The sequence below is a fragment of the Sceloporus occidentalis genome, unplaced genomic scaffold, assembly GCF_023333645.1.
Source record: "Sceloporus occidentalis isolate IW3139 unplaced genomic scaffold, rSceOcc1.0.p SCAF_1, whole genome shotgun sequence".
Classification (NCBI taxonomy): Eukaryota; Metazoa; Chordata; class Lepidosauria; order Squamata; family Phrynosomatidae; genus Sceloporus; species Sceloporus occidentalis.
In genome coordinates, this window is record NW_028316981.1 from 193662255 (window position 1) to 193686882 (window position 24628).

General features: G+C 37.6%; 1 protein-coding gene across 4 annotated transcripts; it reads right to left on the reverse strand.

Moving 5' to 3' along the window:
- Window positions 1–877: 877 nt before the first annotated feature.
- LOC149323169 (guanine nucleotide exchange factor C9orf72 homolog) lies at window positions 878–19980 on the reverse strand. Of its 4 annotated transcripts, none has more exons than XM_089510156.1 (12): window positions 19957–19980; window positions 17117–17225; window positions 15985–16458; window positions 12847–12906; window positions 11985–12080; window positions 10230–10294; window positions 8977–9049; window positions 6959–7075; window positions 4873–5108; window positions 3137–3194; window positions 1875–1984; window positions 878–1776 (listed from the first exon to the last, which is right to left on the reverse strand). In XM_089510156.1, exons 3-12 carry the CDS (start codon window positions 16426–16428, stop codon window positions 1590–1592), a joined length of 1446 nt encoding a protein of 481 aa, XP_089366282.1. In that variant the 5' UTR covers window positions 16429–16458; window positions 17117–17225; window positions 19957–19980; the 3' UTR covers window positions 878–1589. The 4 variants fall into 4 exon arrangements, with proteins under 4 accessions (XP_089366282.1, XP_089366272.1, XP_089366301.1 ...); XM_089510146.1 differs by lacking the exon at window positions 19957–19980 and adding an exon at window positions 19810–19921; XM_089510175.1 differs by lacking the exon at window positions 17117–17225 and having other exon boundaries at window positions 19957–19979.
- Window positions 19981–24628: the final 4648 nt, after the last annotated feature.

The window sequence follows — 24628 nt, forward strand, 5'->3', positions numbered from 1 at the left end:
AATAGGTTTAACAAAAACTGTCACCCAACGTGTTTAGAGATGTCATTTTAACAAAGCATCTCTCCAGTCACAGAGGAATAAAAAAATATTGCACTTAAAGAAACATAACTGCATTTGGCAAAAACACAAACACCAAAAATTAAACAAATAAATAAATCAACAGCAGTATGTACTAAAACATCAACTGCAGCATAGCATGCAGTAGAAAGGCATATGTTTGCATTTTGAATTTGTGAAATCTGGACACTGTAACCAATAAGAATATTCCATGTTAAACAATATCCAAGGCATTGGAAAATGGGTAAATTATACATATTCTTATGTCTTCCATACAGATAAAGGGGTAGGTAAGAAGCAAACATGCTGGTGTTGGAGACTAATGTGTCAAAGCAGCATTCTTATCCTTCCTTCAAACTCTGTTACCTGCCACATTTGGCTATAATCAACCCTTGCCACAAAGTACGTGAGGTCTAGGAGTATTTGGCTTTATACAGCAGCTCATCAGAGAAAGTTTGGCCACTGCTATACGTTCACTATAAACCCTAGCTTTCCTATGGTATAAAGATTTGCAACAATGTTTTTTTGTTCTAGAACATGGCCACAGAGCCCGAAAAACCCACAAAAAACATGGATGCCGGCCATGAAAGCCTTCGACTTCACATTTGCAACAATCTTATTTATGTGAAGTCGAAGGCTTTCGTGGCCGGCATCCATAGTTTTTGTGGGTTTTTCGGGCTATGTGGCCATGTTCTAGAAGAGTTTATTCCTGATGTTTCGCCAGCATCTGTGGCTGGCATCTTCAGAGAAAGTCTCTGAAGATGCCAGCCACAGATGATGGCGAAACATCAGGAATAAACTCTTTTAGAACATGGCCACATAGCCCGAAAAAACCACACACACACACAAAAAAAAACAACCTACCAATAATCTTATTTATCTTATCTAGTTATTAGCCAGTGCACCATGCATAATCGTCCAAGTAGCACTGCTTGGCACCTGGGCACAAAGAAACATGAAAAATGATAGCAGACTCTAAGAACAGCGTTCTGAAGGATTCTGTTTCCTTTCTCTTTAAATGATGAGATGTCACCAGAAGGTTTCCAATTGCTTTTCAGGGATACATGCATAAAAAAAGATACATGACACTGTTCATGCTAATAAACACACCAGAAGCCACTCTCTTCAGCATGTTTTTCAGTCAACAGCCCTTAGATATGAAAGGGACAAGTGTATTCATTTGCTCTGTACCACACACAGGAAGAAAAAGTGAGAAATCCAGTGTTACTCTGAACAACCATTAAGTACTGTTCTCTTTGCTTTGAGGGTTTGAACGTCCTGTAGAGTAAGCACTTCAACCAGCCACAATAATATTTACTCTTCTCTATATACAAAATGGAACCTCTGATGCATGCCCATGTTGATGTGATTTGACTCAACTCCAAAAACCATCCTATCCCTTTTTCCACAGGCTGTAGTGTAACTTCACATTCAGTTAGTTGCACATACTTTCCAAGTAAAACACCACATTCCCTTTAGAGATATCTTTGAAAAGTACTGTAGAGCTCCAGAAACCCACATCAAAAACATCTTTAAAATGCCATCAGGACATCATGTTCCTGCACACTGGTGTAGAAAGGCCGTCCAAAGAGAAATGAATGTAAACCAGGCTTGATCTTCTCGGCTAAAGCCATTATTATGTTAAGATCGCCCTCTGCTGTTAAGTCCAGGTCTATCTTCAAACTACGAAGAGATTTGAAAGGCTTTTTACCTTTTTGCCTGTGGAAGTTTGAGGGAAAAGACGTGATTAAGGAGCGCAATTTTATCTGATACTGTGTTGAGACTTAACCCATTGTACCCTTTGGCTTTATACTCACGTATCATCTTCTATGTATTTGATGAGAGTTAAGGCTTTTCTATGAAGGACTAAAAGGAATTGTGCAAGGAACACACTCCTCAAAGACAATCCAGGTTTCAGATGAAAGACCTATTAAAACCACCATCCAAAATAAATGAATGAATAAATAAAAATCTTCATGTAATAATAATAATAATAATAATAATAATAATAATAATAATAATATTTATTTATATCCCGCCTCTCCCTGTATTGGATCGAGGCGGGTAACAAGATATCAAAGACAATAAAATCAAGTAAAAAAAATGAATCTCAATGTTCAGAATTGTCCAAGTACTTGCATTTGCCTTCAAGGATCACTGCAGAAATTTCCTTTATATATGCACTGACAAAATTACCCAGTGTAACAGGATGTGGAGTGAAGCTCACAGGTGCATTGTACATCACAGATACAAGCAAACTTATAAATGTGAGTCAGATGAGAAAAGATGCCTAGTCTACACCTCATCAACATCCTGAGTGTGACAATCTTGGGAACTGCCTTTTACAGAGATGCATGAATACGAAAAACATACACACGTATTATTATATTATATATAAAAGATTTGGGTTTCAGCCTTAATTAACTCCAGAAGGGCCACCAACGTCAGTGGCTTGTTGACTTCTACCCCTCTCAATTTGCCAATTGAGAGGGGTAGATCTTTTATTCCTACATGATTTAGCCTTACTCTCTTAGCACAAAGTACACCACCACTTAACTTTGGGATGCTGAAAATAGGGAGAACAGCCAATGCTTCTTTATTGTCACTAGCATTACTGTGCCTTTCTATAATCATACTTCTTTTAAATACTATACAAAAGGCCTACTTGAGCTTTTTAAAGGCTAAATATTGATTATTATATTTAACTTAGGGTCAATACAGACCGGCACTTTATGCCGGCCTGTACGCAGACTAGGGATAGATAAAGGCTGAGCGTTTACACGCTCAGAAACCCTAGTCTGCTGCCCAGGCGCCATCTTGGCACGTGTCTGTTCATGTCCATCGTGCTCAGTGTCCAAACGGCACTGTGCATGAGGGGTGTCATAAGGCCATGTTGCTGCTCTGATGGTGTCCCTTCTAGGTCGCAAATATGACGTGCGTTTTTCATCTTCTATTTGCATCGGGTTGGGGGCATGGCATGCGGCTGCCACATCCCCAACCCAGCGCTTCCAGGGGTGGTACAGAGCCACCCCTGAACGGGCTGTTTGTACAGCTCCTTATCTGAATGAACAATAGTTACCTGATCCAGAAAGGCTTTTACTAGAGTGTCTTGGTGGAGGACATCTTGGAAAACATTCCTGTAAAAAAATACAAAAAGAAGAAACATAATATGCTGATTTTATGAATAACAGAAAGTGGCACATGATGACAATTTATCCTACCCTACATCAAGAGATTTCAGTGCAGGGCACAGCCAATAAAACAACATTAATTTTAAAACAATTTAATGCAATAAAAATGAATTAACATAATAAAATAACAGAAATCTATAACCCAGTAGAATCAAGCTATGGTCAATGGGTTCCAAAAGCTTGCATTAAGAGTCAAGCTTTGGTATTGAAAAGCAGCCAGCACTAGTGGCCATCATTCCCCAAAGGTTCATATAGAAGGGGATGCCGAAAAGTTCTTGGCCCCACCCACTTCCCAAAATCTGAGTGTAATTTCATCACTGAAGCTTGAAAGAATGTTTCCTTTTGTATTGCAAATTGCCAATCTACAGGATCCTAACTAATTTCTGACTTTTTTTCAGATCATTGATAGAACCATGCCAATGAAATTTTGATTAGTTGTCAAGGGATCTTTCAAATTTCCTCTCAGTTTATATGCTCAGCTGAAATCAAAGGACTTCATATTCAACAGTTGATGTGTACATGTGCATATAAACCTGCAGTTAATTAAGACTTATATCAGAAATCTCATTTGCTACTGTCTTATGGGGAAATAATCTAAAAGTATTCAGGTCCACTACAGGTTAACCATGCAAGTTAAAACTCAGAAAAATGGAAAGAGGGGAGAAATCAGATTCTCTGTAGCAGGGGTAAGGAGCATGTGGCCTTCCAGGTGTTGCTGGATGATATATCCCATAATCCCTCACTGGTAACCATGATGGCTAGGGCTAACAGGAGTCACTGTGTAAGTCTCAGGTTTGTCACCCCTTTCTTCCAGTAACTGTGAAAGCATCCAAGTGCTTATAGGGAACTGTATATACTCATGTATAAGTCTAGAAATTTTAGTAAATAAATTGACCCAAAATCCGGGTTTAACTTATTCATGGGTCAGTATATATAAGTACATGAGTGTAAGTATATATGTATGTAAGGACTGTGCAGAACCATCCCCTTCTCTGAGTGGCGAAATACAAGAACTTGGTCTGTCCTGGGGAACTTAAACCCTCCCCCCATCTATTTCATTCTTCAGGATGAGCACAAACAATTATGCCTGCTGGGATTTTGAACATTCTTTGGTATTGCTTTCCTTTGCTTCATCCTTTGGATCCTTTGTTACAGGCCCCTAAGTTCTACCCTTGACTTATCCAGACGTCATATTAAAATCCATAATTTTAGCCCCCAAACCTGCCCTCGGCATATACATGAGGTTGACTTATAGTTGAGTATATACGGTAAGTACTCATTTGCTCAATAGTTCCTTGGGGAAAACAACAGAATATCCATCCAAATAGTCTAAAAAAGGAAAGGGGGGGGGGGGGGAGGAGGAAGCAATCTAATGTTGCACATATGAAACAGATAAATGGGCACTGATTTTCAATATTCTTTAATAAGCACTTTGTAAATTGGCAAACATCAGTGAAAAGGAAAACAGATTGGCAAATAAACCTGGTGCTATATAGATACTTCATTCAAATCAAAATGGGTACTAACATAAAAGTATAATTGGTAAGTTAGAAAGATTGGTGTGTTTACTAGAGAAGCTTTGGCTCTATGGATGTTATATGGCTATTCCTACATGTATACATACAAGTCAGGAGTGAAGCTTTCATCTGTATGAATAATGGTATCCTGAGCTATGTCTTCATCTGAAGTGGCTCTCCAAAATGCTGTAAGCTCAGATCTCATGTACCGCCGCTGATTATAGATATGTTCGTGGCAAGGAGGCATCTGTTTTACCGTGTTGACATCTACATCTATGTGTGTGGTAGGATATGGAGCATACATTACTTGACGGAAAGGCAACACAAAGCTTCCAGTAACATCCTGTAACAGTGAAAACAATTAGTTTTTATTTCTTTTTATTATTTTCTTTAAGGCACAGGAATTAAGAATGGGCCACCATCACACAATAATTTGAGTAATTTGTTTAGAATAGCACTCATAATATTCAAGAAATATGCAAATAAATCTACTTCAAGAAGAAAGAGGAATGCTTTCATACCGAGTTTTGTGTTCTATATGGAGTGCATTCAAGATTTTATTGTGCAATCTACACATACATATACTAAGAAACAAATTCCACTTGCCTGATTTAGATATGATTGATATTGCATAGGTTTAGGCTTGATCCACACAGACTGATGTTGAGGTTAACTTAATTAAAAGCAGTGCAACTGCACTGTTAAAACTAGAAAAGATGGACTAGTAGTGCTTTCCTATTTTCAAGTTTCTCTCTCTCTCTGTATTTGCTCCCATTGTTATCAATAAGTGACCCCAGTGCAGCCTTGTCCTGACTACTGGTCACCTTGGCTAGGGCTGACTGGAATTGTAGTGTTGAAAATTTAGATGACAAAACACTGAGGTAGGCTGCCCCACATTACACCGGAGGACAGCTGTGGCCATCCACATGTTGTTGGACTGCCACTTCTATAATCCTTCACTACTAACTATGTTGACTAATACTTATGAGAACTGAACTTCTACAATAATTGGAGGACCACAGTTGCCTATCCATGTTTTAAGGTGTTGATAAAAACAATGTAACCATGACTGAAAGTGCCATTATAAAAAACAGAGAAGGTCTATTGAAATCATTGAAACTTATTTGAGGATAAATACATTTATGATTGGGATTTTAATCCCAGTTTATGGCTCCCAAACTATAGGCTGCATCCACACTGTAGAAATAATACAGTTTGACACCACTTTACAGCCATGGCTCAATGCTACAGAATCCTGGAATTTGTAGATTGATGAGGTATTCAGCCTTGTCTATCAGAGCTCTGGTACCATAACAAACTACAAATCCCAGGATTCCATAGAATTTAGCCATGGCAGTTGAAGTGGTGTCAAATTGGATTATCTCTGCATTGCAGATGCAGTTCCAGAAAGGGAGGGTCACATTTCTTTCAGTTCCCAAATTAACCAGCCCTAAAGAGTGCTTAGCAAATAGACTTGAACGATCAGCTGTTCAGCCACAAACATTATAGACTTCCCTTGTGACAAAGCCACAATTGGCTCTTCAAACATCTGTCAAGGGATGGGAGAAAAACTGTTGTTTGTAGTTCTGTTCACTTCATTATCTGTATGCTTCCCTCTGCTCTGAAATTATTTCACAATAACTGCTTCTAAAAATCACATGTTGAATTTGAACTGTGTGAGGTCAGACCATTCTTTGCCTTGGAAATGTCTTTCATAATACATTCTAATTAAGGGGCTGTTTTAATGAAGAGAAAAGCAAAGGAAAGGTCCCAATTTATCCTTAATCCCCAAAATAAGGGAACAAACAGGAAAGTGCATTGTCCCAAGTAAATAGTGACACAAGGTTTCACACACTGCGGAACTGTTAATTCTGATTACCAGTCAAGACTACACTAGATAAACCATACTAGCATTTTTCATGCTAGATAAATGTTTTGTTACTTCCACACTCTGAGAAAAAGTCTTCAAACTAGTCCACCTGTCAAATTACTGAAACAAGCATTTCAAAGCAAAAGGGCAACTGGAGAAAGCATACAGGATATCTTATACCTATAGGTGTGCTATCTAGTCATATACAGAGGAGGAATAGACACAGTGGGGCTAGCAAAAACAAATTTGTTAAAACATTGCTTTGTAAAAAAACAGGTTGCTGGGTTCTGAAAGCATTTAGTTCAGGGAATCAAAGATTTTACCTTGAGCAATCCTTGCACAAAAAGACCTGACTCGTACTTGAAGGAGGTTTCATTTCGGCAGAGCCTAGAACATTTCCGCTCTGCAGAAGTGAGAAAGAGGCACAGTGTCCGAACTATCTGTAACATAAGAAAACCATGTGTGAATAGTTAATTGGCTAGATGTTTATTGTCTGTTTTAGAGATCCAAACTTCTTTTTCAGTTAGTTCATCTTTCCAGTTTACAAACTGTATACAGCATGACCCCCCATATCTACAAAGGATACATTTCCAGAATTACCACACAAATGTGCAACTGTGAATAATAGTGAACCCTACTGAAATGAACAGCTTCTGGCGGAAGCATAAATTAAATGATGCATTTTAAATATGGATTGTTTTAGAATATACATATATGTGTGTGTGTGTGTGTGTGTGTGTCCTTTTAAATTGTTGCATGTTTAATTAATTTTTTTGTGGTTTTTGGGGGCTATGTGGCCATGTTCTAGGAGAGTTTCTTCTTGACGTTTCACCAGCATCTGTGGCTGGCATCCAGCCAGCCACAGATGCTGGCGAAACTTCAGGAAGAAACCCTCTTAGAACATGGTCTCATAGTCCCCAAAAAACACAAAAAACTATGGATGCCGGCCATGAAAGCCTTCCACTTCACATTTAATTAATGTGTTTTAATGATCTGGAAACCATGCCCTATGAGGAACGACTTACATTGCTGGGGATGTTTAGCATGGAGAAGAGGTTAAGAGGTGATATGATAGCCCTGTTTAAATATTTGAAGGGATGTCATATTGAGGAGGTAGCAAGCTTTTTTTCTGCTGTTCCAGAGACTAGGACCTGGAGCAATGGATACAAGCTCCAGGAAAAGAGATTCCACCTCAACATTAGGAAGAACTCCCTGACAGTAAGGGCTGTTCGACAGTGGAACAAACTCCCTCGGAGTGTAGTGGAGTCTCCTTTCTTAGAGGTCTTCAAGCAGAGGCTGGATGGCCATCTGTTGGGGATGCTTTGATTGAGATTTCCTGGATGGAAGAATGGGGTTGGACTGGGTGGCCCTTGTGGTCTCTTCCAACTCTATGATTCTAATTTATGTTGTACATTGCTTATTTGCTGTTCCCCACCTCAATCCATGGGGAGAGGCAAATAATAATAATAATAATAATAATAATAATAATAATAATACCACCACAGAATCACACTGGAGGACCTAGACATGCTTAGAGAGAGCACCTTTCTTGGTCTACCAGCAGGACTCTATGGTTAACTTCCAGTGAAAGTATACCATAGAATCATGCTGGAGAACCTAGAAAATGCCTACAGAGAACATATTTTTGCAGAGACAGATAACCGATTCTGTGGGTGCCAGTCCCACATATATGGAGGCTGTACTGTACATTTGTTACTAGAATACTCCTCCCTTCACACACAACCACTGCTTTCGCTGCTGTTGGCCTGCCAGATAAGGGCACTGCTGTTGTTATCATCTAGCGAACAGCAACATTCCAGTACACTAACTTTAAAAATTTACAGTTCATTTAGAGATCAAATATACTCCTTTGTAACACTAAAACAGAAGTAAACATACAGCCCACATTTCAAAATGTAAAAACAAACTAAAGTGGGCCTTGGGTTCATTCATCTTCCCTCTTCATTATCCACAAAGCAAAAAGAAAATAAAACTTCCATTTATAGGCCACAACCAGACTTTCTCTTTACACCTGAACATCAAACAGTACAGCTAATTTAACCATATTAATTGTATTTAAATGAAGGGGGTAGGGTTGATAGTTGGCTAATTTTAAAAAAATTATGAGCTTGCCTCCAATATCACACTAGTGACGTTTAGAGTCACCAAAAGAAAGCAAATGAACCAGCAAGTCTGACCTTCTTGACAGCAGCATTTGATACAAGCTACACACACACACACACAAAATCAAATGACTAATAGTCACTACTATGATTTAAGCTAACACACTAGCCACTCTGTTAAGTTGGTTATTTTCATAATCCGTGGGAAAAGCACTCACCTTATTAACTTTTTCTGCACTGCTTCCTACAACAACTGAGCAACCACATGTCTGGAGGTGTGAACTGATAGCTCTAAAAATTAAACAAGAGATAAACAAAACAATGTGAGATATTTCACAACTGTTTAACATGCTGCAACTAAGATTTCTAAGACATATAATATAGATTTCTAAGACAGGATATTAATTTTAACATTTTCCAATTTGATAGGTAGTCTGTTCTAAAACCAAATGCCAACAGTCCGACCTGCATGAGTGGTCTGTGACTTCAAGCAAACAAATAAAAAAAATCATAAACAGAGCATTAAAATTAAAGATGTAAGTTGCAAGCCTGCATAAAATTATAACTGCTTTTTTCCCTTGCATATGTACATGAATTTATAAAATTTTGGACATCTGTTCATTGAATTTTCCGCTTCTGAAGACGACTAGAAAAGTTCCTCATGTTTGCAAGGTACAGTACTGGGAGAAAGTGTTAACAGAATGGCCTCTCTCATTCTTGGTGATAAACTGAGTTAAAGCCAACACAAGATCTTTTAGTAGATTCTGCATCACAAACTTCACTGGACATAAACTGGATGACAACAAAATTGTTGAAGTATTGTTCTTGTTCTTTTGATAGGGTGAACATCTACTCAGTTAGTTACACATAGAATGCAGTTACTAATTTCATAATAATATAAGGAAGTACTTCATTCTAGCAGTGGCAGTTGCTCCAGTTATGCTCCCTAACAGAAATCATCTTAATCTAATTCCATCTTTCAGGGTTAGAAAAGACTCTGCTTGCATCTGAAGATGTGGATTGTAGTCCACAAAAGCTTATAGTGGAAGCAGCTTAAAGCGACTAGTTTTAAAGATGCCAAAAGACTACTTTTTAATGACGGGGAACAAAACCCAAAACCTGTTAACCTAAACAGCAGATATCCAGGAAAGGGGGCTCAAAGTAGGATCCCAACAGCTTTCAATTCAGTGATGTAATCCAGTCATTAGCTTTTACCTTAAGAACGTAACCATTTCCAAGCTTCCTCATTTATAGGTTGTTATACTGAATATGTATGTCATTAAAGTAATTAGAAACAAGTACACTAGTTTTCACAACTAATTTTGATTTTTAAAAGTCATTTGAAATGTATCTTACATATAAATCATAGAAACCTTTTAAGTTTTTGCCAGTAAGTAATCTACCTCCAGTACGTTTCCAAGCCTTTGCTTTAAAAAGGCTTTTATAAAAGCATAATAAAAACTGTTCTTACTTAAGGAGGAAACCTTCATGACAGCTATCTCCAATGTCATCATCACTTAGCACTGTATCACGAATCTGGAATGTTAGGAAAACAAGGAAAGAAGGATTAATTTATGAAGAATAATGCCATATAGAGACATATCATACATTGTAACTCTTCAGTGAAGGAAAAAAGCTGGGAGGTGAATCCCTAAACAAACACAAGCAGGTGAATGAGCAAAAAGTTTAGGGGAGATGGACACTTGGCAATTTTATTTAAACAGTGTGTTGCACTCAAATGCAATGAATGTATTTTAAAAAATGTTAAAATACAAAGCTAGCGATCTATAAAAAGTAATTCAAGCCTGTGGGCCACGCCCTACAGACATACACGTAAAATGAACAATCAGTACTGGGCCAGAAAACTGCAAATCCCATGGGAACATATACAGTACAAAAAATATCAGTTCATTTGTGCCTCACAAAATCAGATAAAAGGGTATACAACCGGTTAGAGAGTGCACAATGACTAACAAATTAAAAAGGGATAATGCAGTATGCCCATTACAAAATACTAGATAATGACCAAACGCGTTTCGACATATGTGTCTTCCTCAGCGGTCATGTACAACTGTAAAGATAAAATGAAAATGGGTCACATACATTGCCATATAAGTAGTAACAAAGACCATATAACTAAAAGAGCAGTGAACCCAAAGGATATTTTAAGGCAAAAACAGATGTGATTCAAACAAAAAAGGAAACATCATCATCAGACTTCCTTCGAACTCTTTTCTCCAAGGACCATATGAAGACATTACAAACCATGGTTCAAATTTCATAGGACTAGGTGTTTTATTTCCTGATCTCTACCTCATTTAACTATGAATATTTCTAATCAGGGCTAGTTGTTATTCAAATTCATATATTGGGTTATTTAATAGTTACATGTGTTAGTTGCCTATCAATCTAGTCCTTTAGGCAAGGTTTCACACCATAACCTGTTACAACATCCTGTTTTTCATTAATCAACCTTAATGACAGAGCTGATAGGAACAGCTAAGATTTAACAGTGTATTTCACTATCAAATGCAAACGGAATTCAGACTTATTTCTGCTTCTGCTCTTTGCTCTCCATAATGTCAGTCTTTCCTTTGGAACAGTTTTTTGGCTGCACAATAGGCTGGCAATGGGGGAAACACTGATTCAAGCAGCAATAGTGGGGTTCTGCAGAAGTACAAGAGTGCATTCTATCTATAAATCTTAACTCTGAAGGCAAGTAGAATGAATTAATGAGTAGAATGGATTAATAAATCAGATGGATAGATTATAAGAGAAGATGAGGAAAGAGCATTATTCTACCAAAGTTGGCATGAACTCAAGCAAGAACAAGAGCAGAGAATAAAACTTTGTCATTTAATCTAAATTTGTATATCCTTGAAATCTCCACATCTATATCCCTGCATTTGTTTTGCTCCTATCTTGGTAACCCAAGGGAAGGTAGCCCAACATCCTTCAGATCTTACCTTTGAACTTTCCCTATATTTAGAATTGTATCCACTTTTGTACCACATTTGACAGAACATTTAACAAGCAATTTAGTCAAGTACAGTTTAAAAATTAAGATATATGTTTGCAAGGTACAAGTTTGTGTTCACTATACATTACCAAAACACTAGCAGTATATTGATTTATGAGCTACAATTTCTTTTAGCAAATATAGCCCACAAAAGAACAGAATAGGAGAGATGCTTCCTTTCATGATGCAGCCAGCATAAGAACTTACATCTATTTCTTCTGGAACACTGTGTGATTTCATAGATGAAAGGAGTTCCATTACTGGAATAACTTCCCCCGTCAGCATTGGAATGATGCTTTGGCCCTGTGCAATAAATAGTATTTGATGAAATATAAAGCGCAGAATGCACTTTAAAGCAGGATATGGGAAGACTGGACATTTTTAGAAAACAAAGCAGAACAAAAAGCACAACACAACCTGGATGTGTTTTCCAGATTTTTTCCAAAGCATAAACCAGAAAAAGTGAGCAAGTTAACCAAGAATACAATTTGGATATGTTTATGTTTTTCTATCATACCAGACCATGCAATTAGTAAATGGATTCATTGCTACCTTCAGAGACTACCAAAAATGAAGGAACTGCAGTCTAAATCTTTATTAATTACTGTTTCCTAGAGTCAGGTGTCACAAATTCTCTCTAACCCAGATACAGCTCCAGGTTAAGACTGATAATTCTTTCACCTGAGAGATACATGACACAGTAAAACCCTCCATTTTGATGAGAGTTTGGTAGTACAGACCATCTCAGGAAACTTACCTCTGTTAAAAACACACTTAATTCATCTGAATGGTTTCTGTACAATGACAATATACTATTGAGATTTCTTCTTTACTACGAAATGTGCGTTTGGGGAGAGACATGCTTTCACTTTACTCAGTTTCTATCACATCTTCATGTAAAATCTTTGCTTACACAAAACTTCAAGAATGCCCAGATGGACTTGCAGTACCATCTTTACATATAAGTTGTGATCCAACTGGATAGCATAAAGTTTATTCTTTGGCTTCCCAATCAAATCAAAATGTACTCAATTTGTACTTGGTGTTTTGTTATGTGCATAATTCTTACCTGATCCTCCATTCTCTCTGTACCTTCCATGGCAGCCTTCTGGAAAAGTTCTTGCCGCTCCTAAGGAAGAAATCAATTTCAGGGTTTTTTTTGCGCTTCCACATGCACACCCACACACCAGTCAGTTTATAATGAGACATCAGATCCACAGGCCAATTAAATTACAATAATTCAACTCTGACTATAGAAAAATGAGATATAACTATAACAAAGGAAGGAGTGCTGACTTAAAGAACTTGCATCCATTGCACGCATTTGCTTTGAAGAACAAGCAAATTATCCTAGGAACTATTAAGACTGTTCAAGATACGAAATGGGGACATCCTGATATAAATTTAGTAAGAACATCAGCTATTTCAGATGTAAAGATCATAACAAACGTACAGTAGTCATTTATTATAGACTGCACTATAAATTGTGCAGGAGTGTAGGATTTGTGCCCCGAATAAGGAATAGAATAGAAATGGGGCAAATACAGTAAGAAATAACAGAGCCTGAGACTAGGGCAACTTGAGGGAGGGGAGACAGATAAAAGAAAGGCAAACCACTTCCTCAGCAGCAGCAATAAGTATGTCCCAGGACTAAAGAGATTTGGGGTGACATATTGGCAGCATTCACATTGTAGAAATAATTCAGTTTCACATCACTTTGACTGCCCTGGCTCAATGCTGTGGAATTCTGGGACTTGTAGTTTGTTATGGCATCAGAGCTCTCTGACAGAGACTGCTAAGTATCTCTCAAAACTGTAAATCCCAGAATTCCACAGCACTGAGCTATGGCAGTTAAAGTGGTGTCAAACTGGATTGTTTCTGCACTGATGCTGCTTTAAGCCAAAGAATAGAGTTCAACAGCTGTCACACATGTAAGAGATTTTAGTTACATAAAAGAATATATACATGATTTCCTCAATGTAACTGAAGCAGGCAAGATGAATTAATACAGACAAGTCCTTTGAGGATTTTTCCTAGACAATGAATGCTCCTATCTTAAGACAGGCTTATCATGAAACAGAGGCTTAGGATCAAGCATATAAATGGAATAGTACACTTCAGAAAACCACAAGCTGCACTCTGCTTGCAAGAAGTTATCTAGAGGCCAAGCTTCTATTCATGTAATAAATCCACATATCAATTTAAACCCCTAGGCCGCTGTTTGTCTAGATCTTTTCTAAACAACACTAGGGCCTCAAATGACTACACCTAAACAAGGCAATCTCAATTTTTTGTTTTCCTAGCTAAGCAATATACACAAGCTCTGTATCAGAACAGCAAGGACCAAAGTAGGAGGCTTAAGAGACTGTAGAAATTTCTATGAAGCACTACTGAAATCTTATAGCATCAGTGGGAATCATGCACCCCTTCAAATGTTGCCACATTGCATCTCCAGGAAGTATTGCCAATGGCAGGAACTGCAGCTCAAAGACATCAGTAATTTTAGCAACTAGAGCAGTATATGAAGTTTGCATGCTTTTCTTTTCAGTTTCAGCACAGATCAGGAGAGCTGTAACCTTTTCCCTCCAAGCATTATTGGACCATAACTATTGGACTAGGTCTCCCATCAGACATAGTCAATGGTAAGAAATTATGAGAAGCAAAATCTAACAACCTCTGGACATCCACATCTGTCTGTGGAGGGACAAACCAATTAAATTCTTACTTGGCATGGATGGTCAGTTCTTGAGACTGGATGAGACAAGTTACATAGGGAATAGGATTCTGTAGTATCCTAGTCAGGACTTGGAAATGCTGAGGCAGAGATGAGAAATGTGTGAGCCTCCAGACGGTGCCAAATTACAACTCCCTTGCTACACTGGATTGACATCCTACATTTGGAAGGCCTGAGGTTTCCAACTCTATCCTGGGAAATGGTTATGACAGAACTGAGCCTGTCTTTTATACAGTTCTCATGCATCACAGTGCTGCCTATTCCACAACTCAAAGGGATTCAGATAAAATTACATGAGGGTAGAGACAGATTCTGCAAATATTACCGTAAACTGGAACAAAATGTCACTCTTTCCCACTTACTAAGAAGACTGGCCATCACTACACAAGGAAGAATTTAAAACTCAATGCTTAGAATACAGAAGATGGTTTCATAATGATCCTGGATGTAATGGGTGAAAAGTTTTTCTGCTTTGATATTACCCCCCCCCCTTTTTTTTTTTTTTAGCCCTTTAAGAGACCAAAAGGTAACTGGTGAAACCAGTACAAAATAACTGGAATAGTTTTTAAAAACTGGTTCACACACCATAAAGGATGTAACCATTGTACTCTTCAGGCACAGATGGTGAAACAATTTTGACTATTTGTTATGAGAACTTATGTTTTTCTGGGCAAGAGAAGAAAAAAATATGATGTATTAAGTATGTATCCATTAAAACACATACCGGTATATGTAATGCCATCTATGTAAATACAGTTTTTCAAAGTAACAACACAGTAGTTTGGGAGCATTTAGGATACATGAAGATTTGTAATTTGGGGTAAACTGTTCTGTTTCAATTTACTGTTAATTTTAAAAGTCTTTACAGATTAAGAATTTTAAACATTCAAATCAAAATTCTATTGCTTAAGCTCAACTAGAATAGACCTACTGAATCCATTTTTGGCCCGTGAGTCAACATGTAGATTAATCCAATGGATTTAATGGATCTACTATAGTCAACAAAACAACAGGATTCAGGCCTAATCTCTTGTCATGGCTATTTTGCAGAAAATAAAGGGGAACAAGTTTTTATAAAAAATCTTTGACAAGTCAAAAATACAGAGCATATAAAGAACATCCATTTGCCATTTAATCTTAAACACCGCTGTTCCATTGGCGTACTTCTTGTAAACACAGTTGGCCTTATGTTCAAACACATATGCATGATGGTGTCCTGTACAATGACAATAATCTTAAAAAATCTAGGAATATTACTTAAATAATTCAATAATTTTAAACCACTGAGTTTGCTCTCAGCAAGAATGAAATAGTCAGGACGCCAAGGATAAGATAAGGGACTATTTTGAAACTGCTTTTTTTGGTATGACATCAGTAGGCAAGTGTAATATTTTATAGGCGCTGACAAAAGACACATTGTGACCCAACTGCTTTAAGAGATTTAAAAGTAGTAACCATGAAGCAGCTGCCTACCTTATGCATCCATATTCTTCCTTTTCTTATAATGTGTGTAAGCCTGTCAACACACACTCTGTGAAGGGGAAGGTAGAAACTAAGCTCACTTTGGGGAAGTATTATTGAAAGTCCGTACGTACTTCTGTCCCCATTCCAATTCCCATCAAAAATTAAGGAGACAATAATGACTCCTTTCTCAGCCAAAACAAAAAACTTTACATCGATGGCACCGCTCTCTGCATTACGAAGTATTTCTCCGTTCAGAGTATGGTTTGCAAGAAATATTATTTCTCCATCACTGAGAAGCTGCTGTTCTGTTTTTGGGGCCCAGATATGTCTAACCCTGGGGCCAAGAATATTATCCCAGTATGCAAAAGTAGCAGCCAGTAGTGGTGATTCTCCACTCAGTGCAATCTCTGTCTTGGCAACGGCAGGAGAAGGAGGAGGACATAAAGCAGACATGGTGGCCTCAGCTGTCACATCACTGAAAACCTAAGAAAGGAAATTGAAGAGTAAAGAGTGAGTAGAGGGAACAATATTGAAATAGAACATCTCAGTACTATAAACTCTGAGGTGCAATTTTTAGCACAAGTGAAACTAATGTGAAGCTTCCAATGGCCCAACACATCATTATATATGAAAGTGAAGAGTAGGAAAATTAAATAAGGTTGCAGTTTTACTTCAAGGTTGGTATAATTAAGGGACTTTGGAAACAGAAGGAAATAGAACATACTGAGCACTGGGCAGTATAACTATACACATGCTGCTGAGTATAGTAATTCAACTAAAGAGTTACTCTCCACTTTGGCTTCCTGAATAGTGTAAATAACCTTTTAGCAAACATTTTTTAGAAGGACGCAGAATGCATCTCAGGGCATAATCTTAAACCAACCTTCTATAGTAAGCCAGGCTGAACAAACAGACTTAATACTAGGTAAACATGCAGCTGATTGATTGTTTCTGTTGTACTGCTGACAACACAAATTTTGCAATACTTCCTGAGAACCATAGATTCAACTTTTGTAAAAATATAACTTGTACTCGCAACATAATCCATTAGATAGAAAGCATCAAAATCAAAATTATAAAAAAAACCTAATTTAAACTCATGTCTACATTAAGAAACCAGGAAGTGAAAAAGTTCACTGACCAGCTTAACTTTTCATTTCCCCATCAATGCATTTAAAGTCATCTTCACCCAGTTCTGTTTTTACACTACATAAAGCAAAGCATCCCCATTTGGCCTTCGGTGTTGCAAGCTGAGGAGGAAGAGATGCAATTATGAGGAAGTTTCATAATAAAATGGAAGTTCCAGATATTCAACACATTTTGCAGCTTGAACACTGATTTTCACCTACGCAATAACCAACCATGTGTTTGGACACAAGGCTAGAATCTCAGTCTTTATGTGGCCAAAGAAACTTCTAATTCCATTTGAATTTACTTCCCAAAGTAAGAGAGAAGCCATAAATGTAAAAACATACTGAAAAATAAGCCTCCCTCTAGTACATAAGTCTCATTTGTCTGAATAGGCAGGAGAATATGAAAATTAGATGAACTAGGATATAAATAAAAATGACACAGGGTATTAAATTACACTAACTCAGAATTATGAAATATAGAAAGCTACAGAGGCAGTATTTAAAAAAACATTTAAGACATCGTTCCAATCCTGCTTGGGAGGTTGCAATTTCCTATTATTTATTTTAGTCCCGCATTTCCAGGCAGCATAGACAAATTCATAGTCAAAAATGAACCTCAGAATTATGACTGCTGTGCATAGTTAGGATTAAGGTCTGCATTTGAACTCTCCAATCCCACTCCTGAAATGGGTAGGAGACAAGGCCTTTTAAACAGAAAGGTTTAGTTTTAAAAAGGCAATACAGTATTAGTTCTTTGCCTTCCAATTAGTCCATACATTCCTAATAGAAACATACAAGGATCCACACTATTGTTAGCATTTACATCTTCTAAAGGAAAACGTCTTCTCTGACCCAGTAACCTCAGGTGCCTTTTGAGATCTATTTTGCACTTGGCTTAGTTTAGCCTAATTAAGCCTGCCAAATACCTCCTGCATTTCCTCTTAATACTGCTACAAACCTCAGACCTCACTGCTCTTCCATTTTGCCCTGAAATGTCTTTTTCAATCTCCTTTGCCTTTCTTTTTGTTTCTTCCTGGCTTGGAGGAGGAGGGTTTGGCCATTCCAACGGCCCCCATAGAGTCCCACGACGTTAGGTTCAAAACACACTGCAGAAATAATCCAGTTTGAGACTATTTTAACTGCTCTGGCTCAATGCTAGGGAATTCTGGAAACTGTAGTTTTGTGAGACATTTATCCTTCTCTGTCAGAGAGATCTGGTGCCACAATAAACTACAGTTCCCAGGATTCCCTAGCATTGAGCCAGGGCAGTTAAAGCGGTCTCAAACTGGATTATTTCTGCAGTGTGTTTTTGACCTTAGTTCCACAGTCCCCCTGCAGTCCTGCTACACTTTTCCATCCTCCTCCAGGCTGGGCAGTTCAAAAGCTTGTTCACCGCTTAGTAGTGTTGGAGTGGCTGCTGTAACTGATTTACTTTAATACATTCATACTTATCATGAGTATGGAGTAGGTACCTGTGTCCACTGTGAATTTTGATCAATTCACAAGCCAACTGTGTATATAATATGTACAATATAATGGGGATCTCCCTCCTAAATGATCATTTCACAAGTCGAGATGCTTTTTACATTGCGTATTTTAAATGTGGATCGTTTTAATAGGTATTCATCTCATTTGTCCTTTTAAATCGGTATGTGCTTTAACCAATATCTGTAACTGATGTTGTTTGTCTGTTAATTGTTGTTGTTCCCTCCTTTGATCCATTAGAGAGACAGGTAAGAAATTATTATTATTGCTGTTATTATTATTGTGAACTGTATAATCACTTCACAAGCCAATTATATAATATGCGTAGTATAATACAATAATTGCAGCTTTCAAATATATATATATATATATATATATATATACTTAATACATATATAAATACTTGTATTTTACAAACACATGTGCATATATATATTTACGTATTTTACAATCATACACACATGCCTTTATATATTGCATATACATGATTATATATATATATATATATATATTACACAAACATACAAATATATAAATGTATTTTATAAATGCACACACCTTCCATATAACTATATTATTACATATATATAGTTATGTATATTTAATACATATATAAATACATGTATTTTACAAATATATGCATATATATATATATGTATTTTACAAACATAAACACATGCCTTCATATATAAATATATTACATATACACAATTATATATATACACAAACATACAAATATATAAATGTATTTTACAAACACACACACCTACAAATATAAACATATTACTCTGTGTGTGTGTGTGTGTATATATATGTATAATGCATATTTAACTAATACATATATAAATATATGCATTTGACAAACACTCACATGCCTTCATACACACACACCTCCAAATACAAATACATTATTACAAACACATATATGCAATTATGTATATTTAAGTAATAATAATAATATATAAATATAAGTATTTTACACACACACACCTACATATATAGGCATGTGTGTACTATACATACACACATACATATATATGTATGTTTGTATAGTACACACATGCCTATATATGTACAAATATATACATGCTTCTCAGTCTCAGCTCCTGGGAAGGGGAGCCAAAGGACCCTCCCAGTGAGCCCAGTCCCTGGAATGGGAGGCATGCTAGCCTCCTCTCCCTGGCTGCCTACCAGCCTTCCTTCCTTCCCTGCTCACCTGAGGCACTCTCCCTTCCTCGCCCTCCAAAGGATACAGGTGAAGCCCCGCCCCTTCCTCTAACGCTGCTCCATGAGCTCATTTACATAAACGCACAGGTAACCCCGCACTGCGCCTGCGCGCCTCGCCCGACGTTCTACGCCTCACCCGAGATTGGCTCCGGCGCGGAGGCGTCCTTCTCCAGGAAAGGAGCAGGCGGCTGATGACGTCACGCACTTGGCCAAAGAGAAAAAGCAGTTTTGCCGCCGCCGCCGCTCACTTCGGGTTAAAGTTCGATGGTGGGGGGAGTGTAAACAGAAACATTATGCCTTCCTATACAATAACATAGATACAATATACATATATACAATATGTATTATTTAAATATACTTAATTATATATATATATATATATACACACACACACACACACACACATATATACGTATGTATTTGAAGGTGTGTGTGTTCGTAAAATACACATTTATATGTGTATTATTGTTTATATATATATATATATAATATGTATACTTAAATAATACATATATAAAATATGTACACACACCTTCAAATATATATTTATATATATATAATTATGTATACACACTCCTTCAAATATATATGTGTGTGTGTGTATTTAAACAATAATACACATATAAAATGTGCATTTTACAAACACACACCTTCAAATACATACAGACAAACATGTGTGTGTGTGTATAATTAAGTATATTTAAATAATACATACATAAATATACATATTTACAAACAAACACACACATGCCTATATATATATATATATATATTACAAACACATACACATATGTACTTTACAAACACCGCCCTTCAAATATAAATATATTATTACATATTTATTTCACAGACACACACCACTGTGTATATGTTTAGTGTGTGTGCTTGTGTGTATAATATATATATATATATATATATGTTGTGTCCATTCCTTAAGGCGACCCTATCATGGGGTTTTCCACGGCAAGGTTTGCTCAGAGGGGGCTTGCCATTGCCCTGCCCCTGAGGCTGAGAGAGTGTGACTTTGGCTGCAGACACCACTTTTAACTGCCAAGGCTCAGTGCTAGGGAAGCCTGGGAATTGTAGTTTCCTGTGTGGCACCAGAGTAGGCCTAAACCTCTCACAGAACTACAAATCCCACAATTCCAAATGGAGTGTGCGATTGGGGACCCTGAAGTCTTGGTGTAAACAACCCAGCCCCTTCCCCTTGGGCCTGAAGCTGAGGCCCCGCCCCCTTCGGTTGTTTGGATAGCAGACAATGCTGCTGCAAAGGAAACACAGAGGCGCCTCTTTTCCAGGGTTTACGGGAGGAGGGCTGAAAATGACCTTTAGGCACAACCATCCAGGCTGACTCCACTTTGGACCAAAAGCACATTGCAGGAATAAGAAGCAATCCAGTTTGAGACCACTTTAACTGCCCTGTATCAATACATACTAGGGGATTGTGGGAACTGTAGCTTTGTGAGACATTGAGCCTTCTCTGCCAGAGAAACTACAATTCCCAGGATTCCCTAGCATTAATTAATTAATGGGGTGGTCTGTTTCGCCCACTAAATTAAAACAATGCACACACACACACACACACACACACACACACATAATCCAAATAAAATAATACACACATTTAACCCATCAATGGCGAATCTTACTGTGTTCCCTGTTCTTGAAAACCCTGCGTTTGAAAAGCAATGGGATAAGCCCAGATTGCACATAGCAATAGCAGCTTCATTTATATACCGCTTCATACCGCCTAAGCAGTCTCTAAGCGGTTTACAACTGTAAGCTAATTGCCCCCAACAATCTGAGTACTCATTTTAGTAACATCAGAAGATTACAAGCCTGAGTCAACCCTGAGACCCTGGCTGGGATTGAACTCGCAACCTTGTGGTTTGTGAGTGAGTGGATGAGAGTTCCTGCATGGCAGAATGGGGTTGGACCAGATGTCCCTTCCTTGCAGTCTCTTTCAACTCTTTGATTCTATGCTTCCCTGATTCTATGCCTAGCCTGATATGAAACTGAAATGGTTCTAGATCATGTGTTTCCTCCAAGAATGCCAGAAGCTCACACACGCTCCATGCTGTGCCCAAATAGGAATGCAGCAGCAGAGCCAGTGTGCAATAGTGGTTCGATTCTTGTAAGACATTACTTATTAAAACAACATAAAGCAAAAATCAAATTAAAATAGGAAATAAAATAAAAATAATAGAACATAAAATAGAAAATAAAAAATAAAAACAAAAATAAAAAAATAAAAATGTTTTAAAAATAAATAGAAAATAGAAAAGTAAGTATAAAATGGAAATAAAAGGGAAATAAGATAACATAAAATGAAATATGAAAAATAAAAAATAAAAATAGGGGTGAAACAGACTGCTCCAAAGGGGCGGCTTCAAGACGCCCCTTCTAAGGGCGGATTGGGGCTGCGGAAACTGCACACAGTGGCCCCAGTCCATCTTGAAGCCAACTGAACAAGGAGCAGCCAAGAGCCGCTCTTTTTTTGGTTGGAAAAAAGGTGGCTTTTCCTGTCTGCTCTGGTTCCAGGAGCAGCTTTAACCCACTCAGGTGGCATGCAGCATGTAAATGCCATGCTGCTGGAACGCATGGAAGCCGTCCGCCGTCTTGCCAGCCGGGCAACTTGAAGTAGACTTTTGGGCATTTTGGGGGTGTGCATCGTCTGTATTCCACACCTTTAAGCTGGCTGGAAGCTGGCTTTTTATGCCGGTCTGTTTTGTCCCTTAAAAAAAAACCTATCAAATAAATATGAAATAATATAAAATGAAATAAAAAAGAAAGAAAATTAAAAATGCAAAAATGCAATAAAAATAAAATAGAAAAATTAGGAATAAAATAAACAAATAAAATAAATTATATTAAAAGTTATAGGCCCAGATGCCTATAGTGCATGGTCACCCCTTTGATCAGCCCCTTTGTTTTTCCTCACATTATACAGTTATAGCACTTTGATACCACTTTAACTGCCCTGATCCCGTCCTATGAAATCCTGGGACTTGGAGTTTTGTGAAGTATTTCAATTTAAGTGCCAGAGAAATGTCTCTGTTGCCTCAAGAAGCTACAACCAACAGGATTCTGGAGAATGGAGCCATGGCATCATAATGCTACAACTGTGTAGTGTAAATGAGTCCATAAACCTGTTGGCTCTTGCTGGCAGCTGTCTCTGGCACATAATTTGAAATACTTTTGTGAGTATGAAAATACATTTCCAAGGATTTTCCGGGCAAAGTGACAAATTGATTTTACTCTGCCGAGTACTGCCCTCGCCCATATTTATTTAAAAGCAACAAATAGTGGTATTTTTTGTAGGAGTTGTTGTTGTGTGCCTTCAAGTCGTTCCTGTCTTATGTTGACTCTAAGGCTATTATGAGGTTTTCTTGGCAAGATTTGTTCAGAGGGGGTTTGCCATTGCTTTCCTCTGAGGATGAGAGACTGTGACTGACCCAAGTCACCCAATGGATTTTGACATCTGAGTGGGAATTTGTATTCAGGTCTCTATAATCCAACGCTCATACTATCAAACCACTCTCTCTCTCTCTCTCTCTCTCTCTCTCTCTCTTTTTTGGTAATACATTTCATTAACAATACAACAATAATACTCAGCAATTTTATCAAGCATTTAAGTTAAATTTATCAAGGTATTCATATGCATTATTTTACTAACTTTCAAAGGTATAGGAAGTGAAGTTATATGAAAATGTCAAGAGAGAATAGTGACTTACTGCAGTCTACCTTGTAAACTCGTGGCTAATGTAAATTTCCCATTTATATCCAATGTATGCAGCCACTGTACTCTCCCAGATAACAGTTACACTCCCTTTTAAAGCTTTTCTTATAGCAAAAACATTCCATAGATGCTGTCTTCCACATACACCATTCCCTTATGATCTTTCAGCGGCCTAAATTTTAATTTATGTTTCTAGGAATTATTTAAGGCTCCTCTTGGGCATAAAATATCCTGATGGTACTCAGTCTCTGGAAATAAATTCTGGGTTTTATTGCTTTAGTCAACTGATAAGACCCACAAATTTAAATATGCAAAAAAGAAGGCTTCCTTGTTAGATTTATGAACTACAGTGCATTTCACTTTTTTAAGGAAAATTATATCGAGTTTTCAAATAACGTTTTAGGGAACGGGTGGAGGAAGCAGGGAGAATGGCTGGATGGATCCTGTCCAATAGAGTACAGAACCATCACAACAAATGTTGCTGTCTGAGGCAGGGCAGCAAATTTAAACGCCCCTTCAAGTTAAGGTGCAATGCTACTTGAGTTATTTTGGCACAAGAATAATTGCAGCAGCAACACACGTCACTCCATTTGATGGTATGGCTGTCCATTACTGAGTTCAATAAGGTGTAGTTCCAGTGACATGTTTATTTCAATTATTTTAAAACAAGTGTGTTTGTTTCCCCTGCAATTGTGTTGTTTTAACAGTAGAGAGGTTGAAGGAACACAGGGATCCCAAATGACTTACTTTGGTCCTGGTCTTCAAGGGTGCATCTTCACTGTAGAAATAATGCAGTTTGATATCACTTTAAGCACTGAACCGCCATCCTATGGAATCCGGGGATTTGCAGTTTTACAAGGTCTTTAGCTTTCTCTGCCAAATGACTCAGAAAACTACAAGACATTGGATTCTGGAAGATGAAGCCATGGCAGTTAAAATGGTGTCAAATGTCTACATTTTTATAGTGTAGATGCATCCAGAGTTCTCTGTCCTCTAATAGAAGGGCAACTTGTGTTGCATTCTGAAAGTAGCTTGTTGCCCTCAGGTATAGAGGAGGAAGATGTCCAAC